The following is a 19,972-nucleotide window of genomic DNA, read 5'->3' on the forward strand; positions in this document are numbered from 1 at the left end:
ATTTTCATCAGTTTTTAGCTGTTAAAAATGAGTGCCTTAAGCAATGTAGTAGCTGAAGAGTTGATGGGAAACAAAAATGTGCAATTACAGGTCCTCATAGAACAGAAAATGGGCAACAGAAGAAGAGCTAGATTTGATGTGGTGGGATGAAATAAATAAGTTGGTGGCATGGTGGGTAGAAAATTAATGAACAGGAAGGAAAGTAATTACTGGGTTAGTAGGGAAGCTGACGGAAGTAGGGAGTGGCTGTGCAGAGATATTTCAGAACATGCATCCTTTTATAACAGTTACATACAAAGCCTTTCTGTCTGAGCTACTGTTTAAGCTCACTAGCTGTGGTTATTGTTGTTGTTTGTTTTTGTTTCCCCAGCCCACCCTAGTAAAAATATTAATCTAGATGGCTGGTGAATGCTACTCAAAGACCAAATGTATTGCTGTTTTACTGCTGGAATCATTTTTGTGTTGTGTTTTTTCATTACTATCAGCAGGCTCTTAGCTTCAGATAGGCACTTTTCTGTACTGTATCTCTTTAATTCTTATAACCTTAAGTTCACTTAATAGTGTAAATGTTAATTAAAAATTTTAGTCATCGCACTCCACTACTGCGACCCTTCTAATATAAATTGTTCTTTTCCATTAAGTCATCATCAGAAACCAAAATTGAATGAACTAACTTACACATATTTTTAAATAGTACTTAAGAAATATCAATTCTATTTGTTGGCTCCAGAAATTTGACTTACCAACATCTAGAAGTAACTTTACAATGCTAATATATATAGAGCAGCTGGTTATATTTATAAATTCTATGCACACACCTTTTGCAGATTGAAAACTTGCCCCTTGATGTGCATCATGTCTCTCATAGATTCTATAGCAAAGTCAACTATATTAACAAGATGCTTTACCACATGCATAAGATCCATATCTTCTATACCTTTCTGCACAATTCTGCACAATTCATTTTGCCTTTAAAAATATGCATTCCACTGTTGAAGTCATTTTCACCACCTATTTACCTTTAAAAGAAGTTCTCTTTAAACAGGCAAATGACATTTCAGAGAAACACAACAGTGGTGTCCAGCATCAAGACAAATTGCAACTGAAGCACTTGAAAACTGAATTATGCTCTGAGTTAGGAGATTCTCCTTGATTTATTTTTTCCTCTATTCCTGAAGAACCTAGGACAACGTTCAGCCTGAGGGGATCTTAAATCTTGACTCTGCTGGGTCTAGAAGAAATTGTTCTATTTTTAGTACAACAAATCTGAACCTAGAGGAAGGAGAAAGGCATTACTGATGTTGTCAGAATCCTCGTTTGGCTCTAACAGTTCACTCTGTCTTAACATGCAATAACCCTCTTTATGCTTGCATTACTGGAGCTAACAGCGATGCTGCAGGATTTTGAAAACTAGTTTCATAGGGCTGAGCTGTGCAAACAACATTTAACGCTGAAGTATTATTCCTACGTTTTCCTCCATCACATGAAAGGAGTATGGGAATCTTCCTGTTCCCCACAAGCTCCTGCTCAGCGAAACAACCCTGATTACTGATATGTTCAAGTAAACAGCTGCCTTGATACCTTTAACTTATACTGCCAGATGCCACACTATTTCCCAGATAAGCCCTAAAAACAGATGATGTTAACGAACATTTGCGTGTAGAGCCATTTATTCATGAATGAAGTTAATGTATCTGTTTTTCCATTTCTGCAGTGCTACTAGATCTCCAGGGTCACAGTTCATTTCATTTAAAACAAAACCAAACACCTGCAGCATGTACTGTGTGTGGCAGATGGGCACTTGAAATTAATATATTCAACACAGCTTTCCTGCATCAACTGTAATCCAAATACTGCAGCTAAAACACATTTTAGAAACATCTGAGGAAATAACTAGTGTTCACAGGCAGTGCCTTTTTCTTCCAGTGATACTCTGCACCTTGCTCCAGTGAAAGGCACCTCTGTTTGTTATGTGCACCAAGTATTTCCTTTCAAACTCGACAGTGTTTCTCCCCATGGCTTTTGTAGCAGAGATTATGAACAAAAATGCTAAAATACTGTAGGCTAATCTAAGTGATAGATGAAGTTATAGCAATCATTAACAAAACATGATTTTTGCCTCTGTATAACCAGAAATTTCTAAGAAAGTGTGTATCAACTAAAGCTAAGAAGTCCTGCATGAATTTCAACTTGAGATTTAAGTAGTTAACAAAATGGGAGAATTAATTACTTGGATCCAAAAACAAGTGCTATAGCATAGGATGCACCACTGACTTAAATGTTTGCTGTGGTTGTTTTTTATATGCAATAGATTAATATTTAATTCGGGAAGTAATTTCATGTTTCTAGGTGCCTAAGATACTAGAAATATAAATAGTTTGATCTGCAACAGGTGTAGCTATTCAAAGTGCCCTAGGACAAGTGGTGTTTCTGGTGGTGATCTCTATGCAGGTAAATTTGAGAAAGATATTGGAATCCTTGACAGTGAGTATTCCCCTGGTCTTTTTGAGTTGAGTGACAAATTTCAATGAAATATTTATGTCTAGAAGCAAGACTTGTGCCAAATCTAGGATAATGTTCAGCAAATGTCATTTGGAGTTCAGGCTGGGCTCATAAGACCAGCTTCCAACTGCGTTGCCTAAGGAAGGACATGAATTTGTTTCCTGTAGTGAGATGTTAGTGCACTGATTGTTTGTTTGTTTTGTTATTTTTGTTTCTTTTTTCTCTGTACCAGAAAGTTCTGTTTAGTTGACTTAAATTATTGGAGCATGTTGTTTCAGAACATAAAGGAGACTATTTGATTTATAAATGAAAGCTGGCAAGCTAAGGAGATACTGACAGAAACTATTGGTTTAGACATCACCAAATATGACATTCTTGCAACTAACGTGTATTTTTTGTTTAAAAAAAAAATAGGACAAAACCCCATATGATCATGTAGGCTGAAAACATTTTTTAAAATGTTTAAACAAAAAACGTGGATGAAGTGGAACTGACTGACATATTTTATTTAACTTTTCAAAAGCCTTTGGCAGTATTTCTACCCAGAGGCTATTAAATGAAATGTAATTTTAGGGAAGCACTGGGTAATAAAATGGCTTACAAACGAGAAAGAAGATATGACAAATGTTTAAGGGATGTATTGTCAACAAGGCAGTATAGGGAATGACCACTCTATTGATCAAGGAAATAAGTAGAAAACTTATTCACTGTAGAAAACTGGAGCAGCTTTCCCTTTGACTAGGGAAATGATGTCTGAGAAGGGCTATGTATGTTCTCAAGAAAGTCATGTACTCTGACAACAGCCTGTGTTGCAGAAGAAAGGAATAAAAACAGTCAAGATCAAAAAGAAACCTCCATAAACTTTCTCTTCATTATAATATCTTAATTTCTCCTTTGGTTGCCCAATACCTTTTAGTTTGAGCTAAACCAATTACAGAATACCTGAAACTAGCACTTGCAGTTTAATACCATAGTGGTAGGAGGTTATTGTGATATCAGTCACTGACTGCAAAAACAAACCAGCAAACACACCAAGTACTTACATGTTACCTAGAGAAACTGCTGTAACTGATCATTGTTTCAGTTTACAAAGAAACCACCTTCCTGGCAGGCAACTGAACAGATCAAGATCTGAAGGATATATAATCCAGCACAGAACTGATGGAATGGGTGGGAAAACAGAAGAAAGGAGAGTGGCTGGCAGGAGGGAAGAAACTGAAACTGTGCTGGAAGCACCAGCCCTGTTTCAGGGGGAGCAAGGGAGGGAGAGGAAAGAGAAGATGGATTTTCAGGGACATAAAAATAGAAAGGTAACTGTCAAGATAAAACAGTGTAAAAGGGAGGCTGGAGAAAATGGCTCTTCCCCTCTGGATACTACAATCCAGAATCTTTACTTTGTTATATTCTCTTATTATTAGGGAAAGCAGGTGCTATCACTAAAATTAGGTATTACCAGGACCATCAGTCTGGTTTAATGCAATTTAGAGCCCCTTGCTCACCAATATAATTGCATGAAGAAAGCAGACTGTAGGGACTGCCAGAAATGTGATCAACAACACTCTGTTCCAGGGCTCACTTACCTTAACTAATCTTACAGGTGTATAGGCTACTCCTTTCTGAAAATGATAGCTTATGATATATTAGAGCAGAATCTCTTGCTTTCTTATAGTACACATAAAACTTGGGGGAGGTCTCATCTTTATGAAGACAAAATGTAAATGGGAATTCTTGCATGCTTATGAGATGAGGAAGATAGAAGTATCTCATTTTTTTAAAACTATCTTTAGGTCTTGTGAAGGTATTGTGAAAAGTTGCAATGCAACTGAGTTCAGGTAACTTAGTCTTTATTTTGAAAATACTCAGGGAATAAAGAAATTTTAGTAGGTAATTGATAAGGGTGCAATAAGTTTGAGTTGTGTCAAATTTTAAAAAGTTTGAATACATTATATTTTGTTTATCAATAGAATTATTATCTTGAGGACTTTAGGTTCCAACTCTCCTCCCAAGTGGTTTAGGTTGAAGTGAGATAATAAATTTTTGTTTGTTTGTTTGTTTTCTATATCCCTTTTGTCTAAAAAACTAAGGCAAGACCTGCAAAGTCTGACAGGGAAAAAATCATTTTAAACAAAAAATAATTTCATCCAACCTTAAGCCTGAACCTGTTTTGTTAATTCATTTTTTCTGGCATTGTTTGACAATTGTCTCCTTTTAAAGTCATGCAACATATTGCCATTGCACTGTAGAGACAGTGTCAAATTTAGTTAGTGGGTCTCTCCAATCATATACTAGTCCGTGATCATTAACACCATTCTCTCATTTTTAATACCATAAATTTTATTCAATCTTTTAACTCTCACAGCTTATTATATCAAATGCCGTAATGGCCACAGTCTTGTGCAATAGATATGGACCAATGTGTCTGCAATAGTCAGACTTTCTCTAAAAGCAGACTTGTAACCATTGTAGATCAAACACTGTTTTCAGGGTCTTAATGTTTTAGATAGTAGTCCTTAAATTTCAAAATCATAAACTGTAACTAGTTCTCTTTACATGTAAGGTATCAGACTTTATCCCTTCAGAGGAGAAGATAATCACACACCATGATAACAAGGCCTGAGGCTTTGCTGATGTTTTCTATGGTTATTTTGTTTCCAGCTGCCTGCCTTTATTGCATGATTCCACACAACTTCTCTTGACATCAATTTTCCTATAGAAAATCCAAACGGGACCAAAAAATGAAAATTTACAGGGACTGGGGTGAGGTGTGTATTACCCATGGTCCTGAGAAAGGAGGACCACCTCATCTGCACTGGTGGAAAAATTCAAGCAATGTGAATCAACAGCTACTTCCCTGCCTCAGCTCTGGGCTATCACGGACAGGTATTGAAGCCTAGATGACACATCTCGATGCACAGCTGTAGACAGTGTCTACAGGCCTACGCAGAGCAAAATTAGGGACAAAATTCCTGCAGATATCAATGGAAAAGTAAAGGATTTATTCTATATGTTTTCGAATACATCAATTTTTCTTCTTTTCTTTCTAGATTTGTTCTGGCGGAAACAAATTGTACTGTATTGTATTTTACATGATAAACATAGAGCAGAAAGAGAATGCTTCTTAATATAATATCATTATGTTTTTCCTGAATCCTAAATCCCTCTCAGAAAAATGCCCTGAAACTTTGCTGGGTGTTGTTTTAACATATGTTCCTGTTAACAGTAGAATTTAATTTAAGCAATTTAAACAAAACATTAATGTGTGTGTGTGGGGGGGAGTCTTCACATAAAGTGTGCCACTTTCTTTTTCTCAACATCTCTGTGTCTCTTTGACAGAAAGCACTTAATGAAAATGATATTTTACATTATTATTATTTATTTGTCATTCACTCTTCCACAGATATGTTCTTAAAGAAGAATCATTAAAGGGATAGATATTCATTGTGTATTACCTGTAAAAGCCTTGTTTGTGGAAAAGTCTCCAGTTACACTAATTTATGACCTAAATATTTAAGACAGAAGGGCGATTTTCTCCACAATGAAGACCTTTTAAGTAAAGGTAACAGATGCAGAAATGTAGCTAATTTGTTTCAATGATTCCCCTTTGGAACAAACTATAAACAGACAATTTAGAAACAATGTGAAAGGGAACAGCTGAAACAAAACATGAGTCAGAGAGCTTCTAAACCTAGCAATGAATTAATGGGTGAGATGACAGTAATAATCCCTGCCCTTGTAATTTAACACAGTTTTGTACTATTTTGTCTTTACTTGACTGGGAAAGCAAATAGTTGACAAAAATCCACACAGAGAAGGAGACAAATAAGACTTAGAGTTATTGTATTTGCATTCTAGAAAGTCATTGATGACTATGCAAGATGAAGTCCCTTGAGGATGCAGAAGTGTGTTCTTGGAACAATAATCAGTTTCAAGGTTGGAAGGGAGAACTGCAATCATCTAATCTCGCCTCTTGGGTAATACAGGCAAAAATACCTTGCTAATAATGTGTGCGTAAATATCACAACTTCTGTTTTGAGCTGTAACTTTGATTTCTAGAATAAGGCTCAGTGCTGATTTAAAGATTGAGGAGACCGGCAGGCATACCCATATGGAAGTTGGCTACCTGATTTCTAGCCACTTCTTTCTCAAAATGTATCCTCAGCAGAGGCTTGGGAGCCCGTCTTTTACACCAGCAGGAAGTTATCTTTATGCAATTATGCAGCTGTAATTATGAAATTTATTATAGAAGTGCATTGCCTTTCCCTGGGGAGGGAAATGGAAGTCTGCAGATGTTTAAGTGCTGGTGTTGAAGTGTTTTGTGAAGGTGTTGTTGTTGTGACTGGAATTAGCCCCTGCATCTCATAGAATTATTACTTTGAAGGAGGAAACATATAATTTCCTTTAGCTTGGACTGTAGTGATTTGGCTTTCAGTAACTTCTGAAAGTCACTGTCCATCTCCAGAGAACAACTTGATTCTTACTTGAGTCTGGTGCCTTTACTGGTATATAGCATTAAAAAAATAAAAGCAAATGTGAATTATTACTTTGCATTAAAGTTGTGCCAAAGAAGTAAGGGAACTGACTAACTAAGAGTCCTCTGTCAGAGGATGAGTATTCCATCCATGGGGCCCAGACTAGATCCCCTTTCCATGAATAGCCCAAGTGCTCTTAGGTTGTGGAAAACTTCCTGTTTTTAACAGTGGGGGAAGTGAGGGTCCACAGAGGGCCCATTTATATACGCTGGCTGGGCAAGCACGTTTTTTAAATATTCCTTTAAATTATCTTTTTAAGACAGACTGTCTCTATATATACATACATATATATTTAAGATAGACTTATGTTGCAGCGAACAATCTGTTATTCCCCTGCTTAAGGTTTTTTGTATTTGCCTTTTCTTACAACCCTACCAAACCCTGTATTAGATAAAGATCAGATTTAGGTCTAGTTACATGCTTTAAGTGTTGGTCATTTTGGTCATTTTGTAATAAATCTTTTTTTTTTTTTTTCCGGGGGGGGGGGGGCATATTTATTTTTTTAAATGAGAAAGAAGGAAAAAGGGGATTTTGCAATTTTATTTAAATTTTGCTCATTGCAAAAACAGCAAGTATGACATTTAACTTATGTGGCTTATTTATAATGGGTTATGAGAACTCCTTGTTAAGGTTGTGAAACAGTTTATCAAGTAAACTCTATTAAACGCTACTTCTAACACAATTGGTTGTAAAACTAAGGGTTTAAGTGCAGACACCTTTTCAAGGAACACTGACATGGTTCCTGTTACCAAGATCTAACCTAATCTGTGAGGGAATATAGGGATATACTTATTCTGTATTACAATTACCCTACTAAATTCTTCTGAGGAGCAGTCTCCTGGCTGTATTTCAAGGATGTAATGAATAGTTCTCAAAGCCAAAAGGATTTCAGAATCCACATGGCTCCTGACCCTCTTTCTACAGTTCAAGAGGTATAAGAGAGTATCAGTGGCATAAATAAAGAAAAGATTCTGCTCATAGTACTGGAATTGAGATCATTTGTGTCTTGCACCCTGTGAACAGGATGTGAGATAAAAGCTGAAGGACCCACACAATTTTTAGTGGTCATTAAAGCAGGGTGAGGCCAAATACATAGCCTGAAGGAAAGCAGAGAACCACAGGAATATTCTTGTAAAAGAAACAAGGATCAGCAGACTGGGCACAAGTGAAATCAGTAGAATCTATAGAGCGAAATTCTTGGGGTAAGACTCAGAGGACTAATAAAACTTTAGTGTATCTTGAACTGACAAATTTAATAAACAGGTTGAAGACAGAGGGGAAAAAACTGCATTGCCAGCCTGCTAGACTTCCTTTCTGTAAAGGTGTGCATTTATACAGAGAGGGTCTTTTTTTTCTTTTCCCTATAGGAGACTGAAAGAGCACAGAAGGCAGGACACAGTAGGAAACTAGAGAAAATAATATTTTTAAATTGCCTAATTGGCAATTTGCACTGGCTGGAGGGGAAGATGACTTAAGCATTATAAAAACTACATTGTTACCAAAACACAATGAAGAGTAGAATACAATAAAAAGCCTGAGATACTAGATTGGGCAGAGAATTTTGAAGTAGTGTCTTTGAAAATGTGGGTGTAAATTTTCATTTTGATATTGTGGTCAAAGGCAGGAGGAGAAATTTAGTGGAAGACAAAGTGTGCAAGATCCACCTCAAAATAATTTTAGAAACTATATTTAGAAGAAGATAGATCAAGGGATAACAGAGGTATGAACAATCCAGATATGTAGCTGACTATCACTGTAAATTACAGTAGAAAGATTCCACATTTTATATGCAAGTCCTCAATTTGCAAAGCCAGGCCTGTCATGTGGGACTGCGGTGGTACCAAAAAAAAAAAAATAGGTGGGGGTGGGTGGGCAATAATTAGGTAGTCAGAATGGAGACAACGGTTCTTCTTGCATCAGTCAATACTCAAAACTTTTCAAACAGCAATAGAAAGGGTGTTTTTTTCCCCATAAAATTATGAAGTTATTGAATATAAACTTGCAGCCTTTGATTTCCACGGTGTTGGAAATCACTGATAGAACTTCTGAGTCGACAAGAAAGCAATGTTTAGCACTTACAGCAAATGGTGGCAGAAATTCAGTTTTAGTTCTCCTGGATGATTACAAAACCAGGTGAGTTTTAGGATAGGAAGATTTTGCTTATGAATTCTAGGTATTCCTGATCATTGGATTTCCTGGAGATCAAGTATTTTTTTTTCTCAAGATGAGCTCTTAATACGAGGCCAATCTGCATGAAAAGAAATCTTCTCTAATCCTCCCTTTAACTAAGAACAGGAAATTAGAAAGTAACACTCACGCAAAGGATACAGCTTAATTACCTTAAAATGAAATCTTTAGAATGGCTTGAAGAATATGTAGGGTTTTTTTAATAACTCTTACAGTCTACTTTGCTGCATGATAACTTGGATTAATTACTGAACTCAGGCTCAGATCTGTAAAATAAGACCAATTTTAAATATGTATAAACTTTCACAGAGCCACAAATGAATAGAACATGGAATAGTAAGTCTGCCCGAGATGTCCCTCTTATTCTGGAGTTACTAAATGGATTTGGTCCCTGCACTCATGACAGGGTATTTCTCTCAGCAGTTTTTTCAGTCCGTCTCTGCAATCAAGTTACCAGGAGGTAGGGGAAGATTTCAAAGAGCTGATAATTATTTAAATCATCACACTAACGTGTTTACTGGAGCACGAAATGGTTCACCTCAGCAGAGAATTTCTACCTTCAAGGTGTTTTCCTACACTTGCATATGCACAGCTGGCAAGTTTCCAAGCTTGTGATCTGTGGGGGAAAAGGGCTAGGCTAGGATACAGATGATGCTAAGTTTGAGGGAAGCTGTTCCTGTCAAGTTTGTACCAATTCGCAGCCAAAAATGTAGATGGAAGGCATCAGATGGAATTTAAATGAGATCCTGATCTTGTAGCTGAGAGTAAGAGCAGAAGTGGGAGGTGGTGGCTAACACTCTCTATCCCTAGGATTATTGCAGCGAGGTGGGGTGTGGATTTGAGGGGCTATTTCCTTTTTCTAAAGGATTGCTTAATGTAATACTGCATGGGCAAGAAGTAGTAACACTGCAGACCCTTCAGCCATACAAACAACAGGAACTCATAGGATCACAGGGTGGTTAAGCTTGGGACCTCTAGAGATTATCTAGTCCAACCCCTCTGCTCAGGCAGGGACATCTAGAGCATGTGGCACAGGGTGGCATCCAGGTGGGTTTTGAAGATCTCCAGAGAAGGAGACTCCACAACCTCTCTGGGCAGCCTGTTCCAGGGTTCCGTCACCTTCACAGTAAAGAAGTTCTCCATCTCACATGGAGATGGAACTTCCTGCATTTCAACTTGTACCCTTTACCCCTTGTCCTGGTGCTGGCCAGCACCAAGAAGAGTTTGGACTCAAAACTATTCATTCCTGCTTTTTGCCAGAACAGGTGTAAATTCTGTACTCCCCACTGTAATCTGGTTTGGGAGAGCTGCCTGGCAGCAGCTCGTAATCAGGCTTTGAAGCAGAGCAGAGGTTTGGTTCATGTCTTTTTTTCTTGACATGTCTATGATAAGCTCTGGACTGGTCCTGAGAGTTGCTGCAAGAACTTCAGGAGCCACATTTCTCAGGATGGAGAGGAAGGTAGAATGGGAAGGAGAGCTACTACTTTAAAGTATTTTTTTTGGATTCAGTCCTCAGAGATCAGTAAAGAAAAAATGAATAGAAAAAAACCTCATCCCCAAACCCCAGGCTTGGCAGCAATATGATTGGACAGAAACTTTAGAAATGGGTTATAACTAATGTGAGGGTACTGGTAAGTCACAGCCTGTAGCTAAAGTTTGCATCAGTGTGCAATGCTATAGTAAAACCCCTTTTACAACCAAATTGGGAGAAAGTTTTATATAACTCAGTTCCATCGGGAGTTTTCCTGTGACAGTTGACAGCCATTAGGCTTGTTTGATACTAATGAGGGCAGACAGCTATGTAAGCTATTTCCTTCACTCACAACTATTTAACTTCTAAATTTGTACTTAAAAAAAAAAAATCCAGCCTCAGCAGCTTTCTGTGGGTTCGTTTTACTTCTCTGACTTAAGTGAATGCCATTTCTATTCTGCATAGGACTGGTAATTTTTTTTTTTTTTTTTAAAGAGTGATGTCAAAACTCTCTGCCCTGGGATCCTGTCCTGGCTGTATAACATGTCTAAAAAAAAGTCCAGAATCTTCTTTTAATATTTAACATTTTTTTTCTCACTAAACAAACCTTTGTTGTTGCAAAAACTACACACACCTTAACTCAGCAGGGTTGACACTGAAGCAACATGGAATTACTGTAAATAAGACCAACTGGCCTTAATCCTGTCTCCAGTAAGATGAGCATTGAAACTTGTGCTGTCATTAGCACAAGGGTTTTGCAATATTCTTTCCCTCTCTGGACCAATAGATACTTAATTAGTTCTACAAAGAACAGCTCCAGTTTCTGAAAGCAGCTTTAATAAGCGTGGAGGAGAGATTTTCTAAGCCAGTGATCTGAGACTCCTCTCTGTGATTATTTAGCTATCTATACTAGGTAGTGTCATATCCCTTTATTTTGAGGTTTCCTATTCAAGGCCAAACCTCTCTTTTATTTATTTGCATGGTTGTGTACAGGTACAAACTGACGTGTCAGCAGCTGAGACCAAATAAACTGTATTCTAAAATGCCAACCTAAATGATTACTAGACAGCAGGAAGGTTACAGCAATGAAGACACTCTGCTAAACACTGGAGTACTTATCTAGGTAATTACATGTTCTCATTTTCAAAAATTAATTAACCGTAACTTTTTTCCTGATAATCTGTAGCTTAGTGTCTTGATAAGCAATATGCAATGCTCTAATATTTCTTAAAATCTGATGTAATAAATGTCAGTATATGTTCTATATAGGCCACATCCAATATTCTGATATGTATTACTAATGTCTTGTAGCTCAGAAATAGCATTTGATTCAGTAAAGTCAGATTTTATTCTATCAGACTTACTAGCTCATTGCTAAAAATAACTTTAAACAAAGACCATGCATTTGTTTAAAAAAAAAAAAAAAAAAAAACTCGGTTCTCTTATAATGATGCTTACAAATCTGTTAAATTTGAACAATAATCCAAGAGTTTGGATCTCCCTACTTTATTATTCCAAGAGAAGCCTTTTTCAAAAAGAATTTGGTCACGCTTTCCTGCTCCTTAGAATTACTGTATATAGGGCCCTAGAAACTAGTTACTAGTAATGGGCTGTACAAGCAGGGACACCATGCACAGATTGGAGAGAGGAGGGAAGAAGAATTTAGATTATTACACTTTATTGTCTTGTTCATACAGTGTCTGTGATGACTATGATTATCTCAAATGTCTGCTCATTAGTCATATTTAGTCACAATCTGTTTATTGATGAAGAATGGTATCTTTAAGTTTAAAATCTGAGCTACAGTTCCAAAATTGTTTCTGTTTATAATACAGATGGCTTTGCTTCTTTTCCTTAGGTAGAATCATGATGCTGGGTAGAGATTTACAGATTTAGAGCTTTGAATAACAGTGACAAGCATCAGGCAGGGATTTAAGAAAAATGTAAATCTTTCTTCTTTTCTCCTGGTCCACCCTGACCTTGCCTCAAGGCTTCACTCCTCCAGGAATTAGGCCAGTTTAATTCTATTTTATGCTGTTCGAGTTCTTACACTGTTCTCATCCACACAGCTTTGAACCTGCAAGGTGTTGGAATACTTTAATCAGCAGGACAAATGTGATTTTCTTTCTCACTTTCTCCTGCTGCTGGAAAATAGCATGCACAAGCACTTCCAAGGTCTGTAGAAGTGTTAATATTACATGTATTTTGTGTATGTACATGCTAAAAAAATATGAGCTAAATATATATGCCTTTCACCAAGAGCTAGATGATGAGGAAGACTGTAGTGGTTCTTAGACCTTATGAATTTCTGCCTTTCCCACTGATCAAACTAATCTGGAGAACTCTAGAGGCTTTAAAAAAAGTGTATGTTTTTTACTTTTATTTTCTTCCTTTTTTTTTTTTCCCCCTCAGAAAGAAAGGTCAAGTTCATCAGTGAAGGAAACAATAGGATCTTCAAGTGAAAGAAAACATTAGGCAGAGTAATAAAATATCTATTGGAATTTAACTGAAACACAGTTACATTTTCCATTGGAAAAAATATTCAACAGAATGAATACACTAAAAGAAATTATGTTGTAAGAGGAACAACAGAACTCCTGCTGGTCTATACATAGAGCAGTAAGAAAAGGAATGAATGGGGGCAAATGATCGTTTTAAAAATTACTATTTTAAATTTACAAATTGCTATAGTGGTATGTAGTTTTTAGGTGCACTTAGAATATTCTCTTTATTTCAAGGTCATTTTTTTTTAATGTCCCTTTGTAGGAATTTCAACTGCTCACTTCCTCTGTAGTATGCATGCATAATCTATTTTTATTTCCTGCCTACTGCTATCTTTCATTTACTCTCCACCAGCTTAGTTGTCTTGGGCATCTGCAAAATGCATTTTCCATTTGCAATGAAATCCTACGAAAATCAGGTATGCTGCATATATTTTTTTTATCAGCTACAAAAAGGGATCCTTGTCCCCCTAGCCATCAAATTGCCAATACGTTTAACTCCCAGGGCTTTATTCTACAGCTGCCTCCTGTTTTTGCAACAAGAGAAAAATGCCTGCACTGTAGAAGTAATAGATAAGGCATGTGAACAATAAAGACTGCCTTCCAAAGTATAATTTTCTTCATTTATACACAGATGTAAATCAAGAGAAATTTCTAGATGTCTGTGAAAATGATGTCTATTAGTATACTGTCAGTGGAGACCATATAGTTAAGAGACAAAACCAAATCTTTTTTTTTTCCCCACATTAAAGACTCTTTTTACATTTTGACAAGTCAATGTTTTCTGCATATAATGCTTCTTTGTTCAGTAATGGGCAGTAATAAAACAGCCACATGCCATGTTATCATTTATTTGCCCATATATCTTTCAAAAAGCAAAGATACACTTAAGGTACACATTATAATTTAAATTACCTTTAGAACTCTCAAAAAATCAGGCTAATTTTTTTTTTCGAAGTAGAAGGCCAAACATTTGTAGGAAAAAAAGATTCCTTTCTTCAGGTCTCATCACAAAGAAGGAATTTTAGCAAGTGCCCCATTGAGACTTCATTTGCAAAAGATGCATCTTCCCTGAATACCTAAGTATGCTTTCCATATGCAGAGCACTGGAAAGGGCTATAGATATGTCACAGAATACTTACCTCCTCAATAATGTAAAATAATTCGTAAGAACTTCGGTCCTCCCTTCCTTCCTAACAGAACTAATGAAAACCTGCAAACTGAACAGATACTCTTTCCAGAAAGCAATATAATAATTTCCTTGGATTTTTATTTGAAAATCCAGAAAGATTTAGTGTATAATTAGGGGTACTAACATCATTAGATGCCTTGGCAATTATGAATGCTTTAGCCCTTGGTGAACCTGATCAGCACCAGAACTGCTAAGAGTTATTCACACTTGCTGTGAGAATGGACCAGTGTGAACTACCTGAGTTATGCAGGCTGTCCCAGTAAATAAAACAGGCTGTTTATGCTCTTACAGTATGATATGTGGTACCTAGTTCTGTACACTATTACAGCCAGCCACAATTTGTAATTTATAACTTGTCAGTAATTCAACCTTTGTCAATTACTCATTGATTTCAACGTGATTAAGCACTTTAATACTTCTGCAGTACTAGCTAGCCCTACTTCCACTAATTACTTTTGGTTTTATTTATGCATGCAGTTTTAAGTACGCTAGCTTTTCTTTCCTTGAATATTGCAGAAATAAAAAGAAAACTACACTGTAAATATTGGAAGTTTGTAGGAATTTCTATCTGAAATGTTAAACTTTCTAGAGGACCATGTAAAAGCTATGAGATAAGATAAAGGCTTTTTATTACTGGCATCAGTAAACATTTTTATAAACCTACTTCTAGAAGAGGATGTACTGCTTCACTCCAACAAAGAGTGTGTCTCTGTTAGATTATATGCTTTTTTCTGTTTTCCGCTCCCTCCTAATTTATCCCAAGGCAAGCAACCAAAAAGCACACGACTATGCACAAAGCATAAGACTCCTGCACTGAAATAGCAACCAGCGCTTCAAAGGTGTGTTTTCCTTCATGCAAATAATCTGAGCAGAGGTTTTGCAGCCAGTTAGAGGAGCAATTTATGCCTGCTGCATATTGACATGGTGTTTACATGGTCTCCTTGTCATCTGCACACAGATGACTTTCATTCCATGCTGCTGTGTTTTATTGAAAATATTCCTCCTGACAGTTATTCAGCTTCTGCCTCAGTCTTCCTCTGCAGTCTTTCTCAAATTAAAAGGCTATAGATCTCATAGACTGGCCTAAGCCAGTTTTAAGTCCTTACGGTCTTATATATCCTGTTTTCAAAATGTGGAAAATGATTGGCTAAATCTGGTATAATTGTCTTGGAGCTATGCATTTAAAAAGATGGTTCAAGTCCTTATATATGCACACTACGCATGCATGCGCCCTTTGATTCTCATACAACTTTTTAGCATCACAATTGAATAATATTTTATGGATTTCACAAGCAATGATATAAAAAATTGAAAGTGTATTTTCACTTTGTATCTACAGGAGAAAAAAAAAGGGAAAAATTGCCTTTAGAAACCATGGTGTATAAACCTAAAACATAATTTACCTCATCTAGCCTATCCTAAAGCAAAGATCTCGGGAGCCAAATATAACTATGATGACTTCTGAATTTTCCGAGATGTATATAAAAGGACTTACTGTGATGATTAGCCCTTTTTCCTGGAAATATTTAACCAGTGGGACAGCATTTTGCTTGAAATTCATTAATCTCCTCTGTGTAGCTTTCAGGTTATCATCAGGTCTCCCTTGCTGCTCAGCACGTTTCAGTAATCTTTCTTTCAGCCTTTGATTGGAACATGCCAGAAATACGACCAAATCTGGAGTACAGATCTGTGGAAAGAGCAAGTCAAAAAGTTGTCAATTTAGTTGGCTCTCCAATAGAAAAACACTCCATTATTAAGTGAAGCTCAAATATGGTACATTTATTCAAATCCAGAACTTGATTAACTTTTTCTTTCTTTCTCTCCTAATAGGAAATTCATAGGCTTGGGAAAGGGCTTGCCTCATGTCACTGTTTATTTATGACTCACCTTGAAATTTTAAGGAAAACCTTAATGAAAGCATTTTACATCATTTCAGAGACCTTTTCTAAGCTATATATTTCTCCTTTGCATTAGCAGAAGATTCCAGTAGCTAAAATGAAAATCAGTGTCCCATATTCTGCAGATAACCATATGACTTTTATTTAAAGCGCCACTCTATAAGGTGCCATGTGAAGTTTAGCTCTATAGCGGCTGCTAACTGATGTGTAGGACCAGGTGAAGAGAGATCTGTTCCAGGATCCACAGTAAACTTACTCATTGACTTATGCACACTCTTGCTAAGAATTAGTTTTCCTTGTAAATGAATTTATGATAATCACACCTGTCTCTGGTTACCTTTTTAGTTATTACTAGTGCACTTTTATTAGTACTTCCACTGATGCTAACAGTCTAACACTAGCTTATAAGCAGGATGAGAAATCTTCAAATGCTTCCAGCTGTAGCTGGCACTATCCCCAGTTGCAGTGCTCACTCACAAACAGAAAAGGCCTTTGTATTTACCCTGAGACTTCAGTTTTTGCATTTTGAAATGCATTTTATTCACTCAAATAGAGTGTCAGTGAAAACAAATACTTAAAATTCTAAATTTATGAAGCTCAGTTTCAAATTAAGTACTGTTTACAAGACTTTTGAAGTGGGGAAAAAAGTTAAGAGGTATTTTACTTTTTGAGATAGGAATATGAAATAGATCCTGATTAAGTGATGTCTCTATGAATGCATCTGTTATTTGAAAAACATGCATCTTTGCCATTAGAAAGTAGATAAAAAACATGTAAGCATACTTCTCTGTTTGTTTTTAGATATGCAAAAGACTATCATCTCTTCTACACCCCAGGGTATGCAGACCTAATACCACTTCCTCTATTTCTCCTACACACTTTATAACCTCCAGGGTAAACCTGTGAAATGCTATCAATATTTCACTCCTGTTTTCCTGAGACACTCTGCTCCCATTTACCTCAACTGCAATTGCCTGCAAGACTTGCTTATAAATTTAAGCTGGAAGGTAACAGACTACTATGAACATATAGACATCTGGGATTACTTCTCTGGCAAAATGTCTAGTTCTCCTACGTAAAAATAAGTACAAATCGCGTTTTCCTAACAAAGGTAATGTTTTTTTATGACTCATTGAAAACAAACCTATTTCTGAAACTCAAAGTAAATGTTGTTGAGTTTTATAACTAGGAAATAGGTTGTGCCTTTGGATTCAATCTGCAAAAAAGGTGCTGCGTATAGAAGCAGCACAGGCAGGAGAATTGGATTTCTTCCTGCCATTTACCCCCCAATATGCTCCTTGTGTTGAAGGCAGAGGGTCTTATTCTTGTCCAGGAATGTGTATGAGGAAAGATTAAAGAAACCATTTTTGTGTCATCCACATAATAAACTGATGGTGCAAATACACAGATTGTCCCAAAGGACAGATGGCTGATGAAAAGACCCCTTGTCCTGCCAAAGAGCAGGAATCACATCCAAAGCTGGTAGGAATCAAGGAGACTGCATTTGGGTGTTTCTGCATCTCTGTCTTCTGCCTCACTGTGACAAGGCCTTTCTTTAAGGGGGGAGGTCCACACAATCTCACCTCTGAATGAAGAGAGCAACAGAAGTTCCATACACAAGAACTCAGTATTCTGTTCAACTGCTAAGACACAAAGCATGGAGAAAACAGTACTGCACTATAACATTTGCTTTCGCAGAAAACAGGCTATAGATTTGTAATGTGATTAAGTATTAGTGCTAGAGGAAATTTTCAATTTACTACTACAACAAGCAATAGATAAAATGCTAGCGTTTTATCCTCAGCTAAACAATTTTTGTGTTGCTAATGGACATGTAATTCACACTGATATGTGCCTAGAGCAAAGAAAAAAAAAAAAAAAAAGGAACAGTAAGACTAATGACACAATCAAAATTTTTCACTTAAAGGTTGTTCTCAAAGTTATGTTCTCTTTCTGTCTCTCCCCACACACACACACAGGGGAATGTAGATGTATGCATAAAGAGATTTAAAGCTGGATTAGCTTTAAATTTCTGATTTCTACAATAGAGCTAAAAATCATGTAAAAGGAAAAAAAAATATAAAAAATGCTTATTGCAAGCAATATGTAGGAAATAGTGCATATAGTAGGAGAGGAAAGGATAGCATATATTTCTGTCAGAAATATTATCCAAGTCTACTGATAGCTGGACACAGCTTGGTCCCAAGAAAATTAGTGGAAATACTTCCTATGCTGACTTCTGGATAAAGAAATAATTACATAAGTTATAGCAAATCATAGTTTTCTTGCTAAACATAGAGCTGGCATGGGAGACTGAGGCTCAGGGAACCAAATTTGACTACTTACTAACTGGAACTCAGCCAAAGGGAAAACGTTGGCCTATGGGTGGGTACACATAGCTTTCTGGTTACGAATAACTTTCTAAGCTTCAAATAAGACAAAGAATATATGGCATCAACTCAAAATAAAATCTTTGGGTAGGAAGTGCTCAGTTCTCTCATGCTTTTAGAACAATATTTATTAGCGAGTATATCCTTCTGTCTTTGGATCCAAACCCTCTTCCTAAACTGGTACAAGGAAGTAAATTCAGAGTAATCTAAATTCAGTAGTGTCACTGAGGTAAAGTACTGTAAGCGTAAAGATGCTTTCTTATCTCTGGGGATATTTTCTACATCTCCTCTTATAAGTGAGAGTAGAGTAGTTGCTTGCTAGAGAATTAGATGATTACACTATGTCACTATTCCTCATTAGGCAAAAGACAAAAAAGCTCAGATTTTTGATTCCTTGTATGTCCCACTACATATTCACGAGGAAGCTTAACTGACAGCTCATGAACAATCATTATTTTAATAGTACTTTTCATTCCAACTGGTAGAGGTTACTAGCAAGTTACTTTGTGTATATTGTATGGGTGCTTGCTCTTGTAATTAACTGTTAGCTATATATAGTTCCATCTCTACTAGATTGTAGGACTGTTTGCATATATTGTTGTCTTGTTTTACAGAAACAAAATCATTAATCGTCTTATCAAAAAATAAATCCTGCTGATGAGATTTTTTTTCTGCTTTTGAACCATATTCACTCTGCCTGTTTTAGGTACCTAACTCTAAACATCTAAAAAATACAGTGAGAAGCAAGTGGTCAGACCCTCTTATAACTGATGAAGAAAGGACTGGTTCAGATGTTCACCTGTGTAGGGCAGATAACATAGGAAATGTTATCTGTAAGCATCAACACTAACTGTACAAAGACTAAGCAGATCTCTGGTTCACAGCTGATGACCAGACACCTTCATCTACTCTGAATACTGAACTCAGGTCCCTTCCCAAGGGTCAAGGACCAGTGAAACAGTCAGATAGGGAGCAGCTCTGCTTTGGCTACCTTGGCTAGCAAGAGGAGTACTTGCCCAGAAAATAGTTAACCTGAGACAAATTGTAAGACCCTCCTATAGTTCTCTTGTTTAACCAAGGCTTTGAAGAAAGCAATGGAAAATTCATAGGGCAAATGAGAACAAACAAGAGGAAACACAGCAGCGTAGCCTGCTCATGTGATAGCCCTTCCATTCCTCATCCTGATGACTGAGTATACATATTCAATACGGAATTTTATCTGTGGGGATTATCAGGCTGAGACTGGAGATTCTGGGGAAGAGGTAGAAGCTGTGGACTGAGAGAGGTGAAGAAGATGTAAAG

At 36.7% G+C, this 19,972-nt stretch overlaps 1 protein-coding gene across 1 annotated transcript in view; it reads right to left on the reverse strand.

Moving 5' to 3' along the window:
* The window catches only part of AK5 (adenylate kinase 5), a 75,365-nt gene that overhangs the window by 41,855 nt on the left and 13,538 nt on the right, over positions 1–19,972 (reverse strand). The window contains exon 6 of the mRNA XM_088526087.1: positions 15,878–16,069. Coding sequence (XP_088382213.1) covers positions 15,878–16,069 — 192 coding nt within the window. The remainder of the gene's footprint in view (positions 1–15,877; positions 16,070–19,972) is intronic.

Source organism: Tinamus guttatus, unplaced genomic scaffold (genome assembly GCF_059628265.1).
Source record: "Tinamus guttatus ecotype Peru unplaced genomic scaffold, ASM5962826v1 Tinamus_guttatus_pri_ptg000242l, whole genome shotgun sequence".
Classification (NCBI taxonomy): domain Eukaryota; kingdom Metazoa; phylum Chordata; class Aves; order Tinamiformes; family Tinamidae; genus Tinamus; species Tinamus guttatus.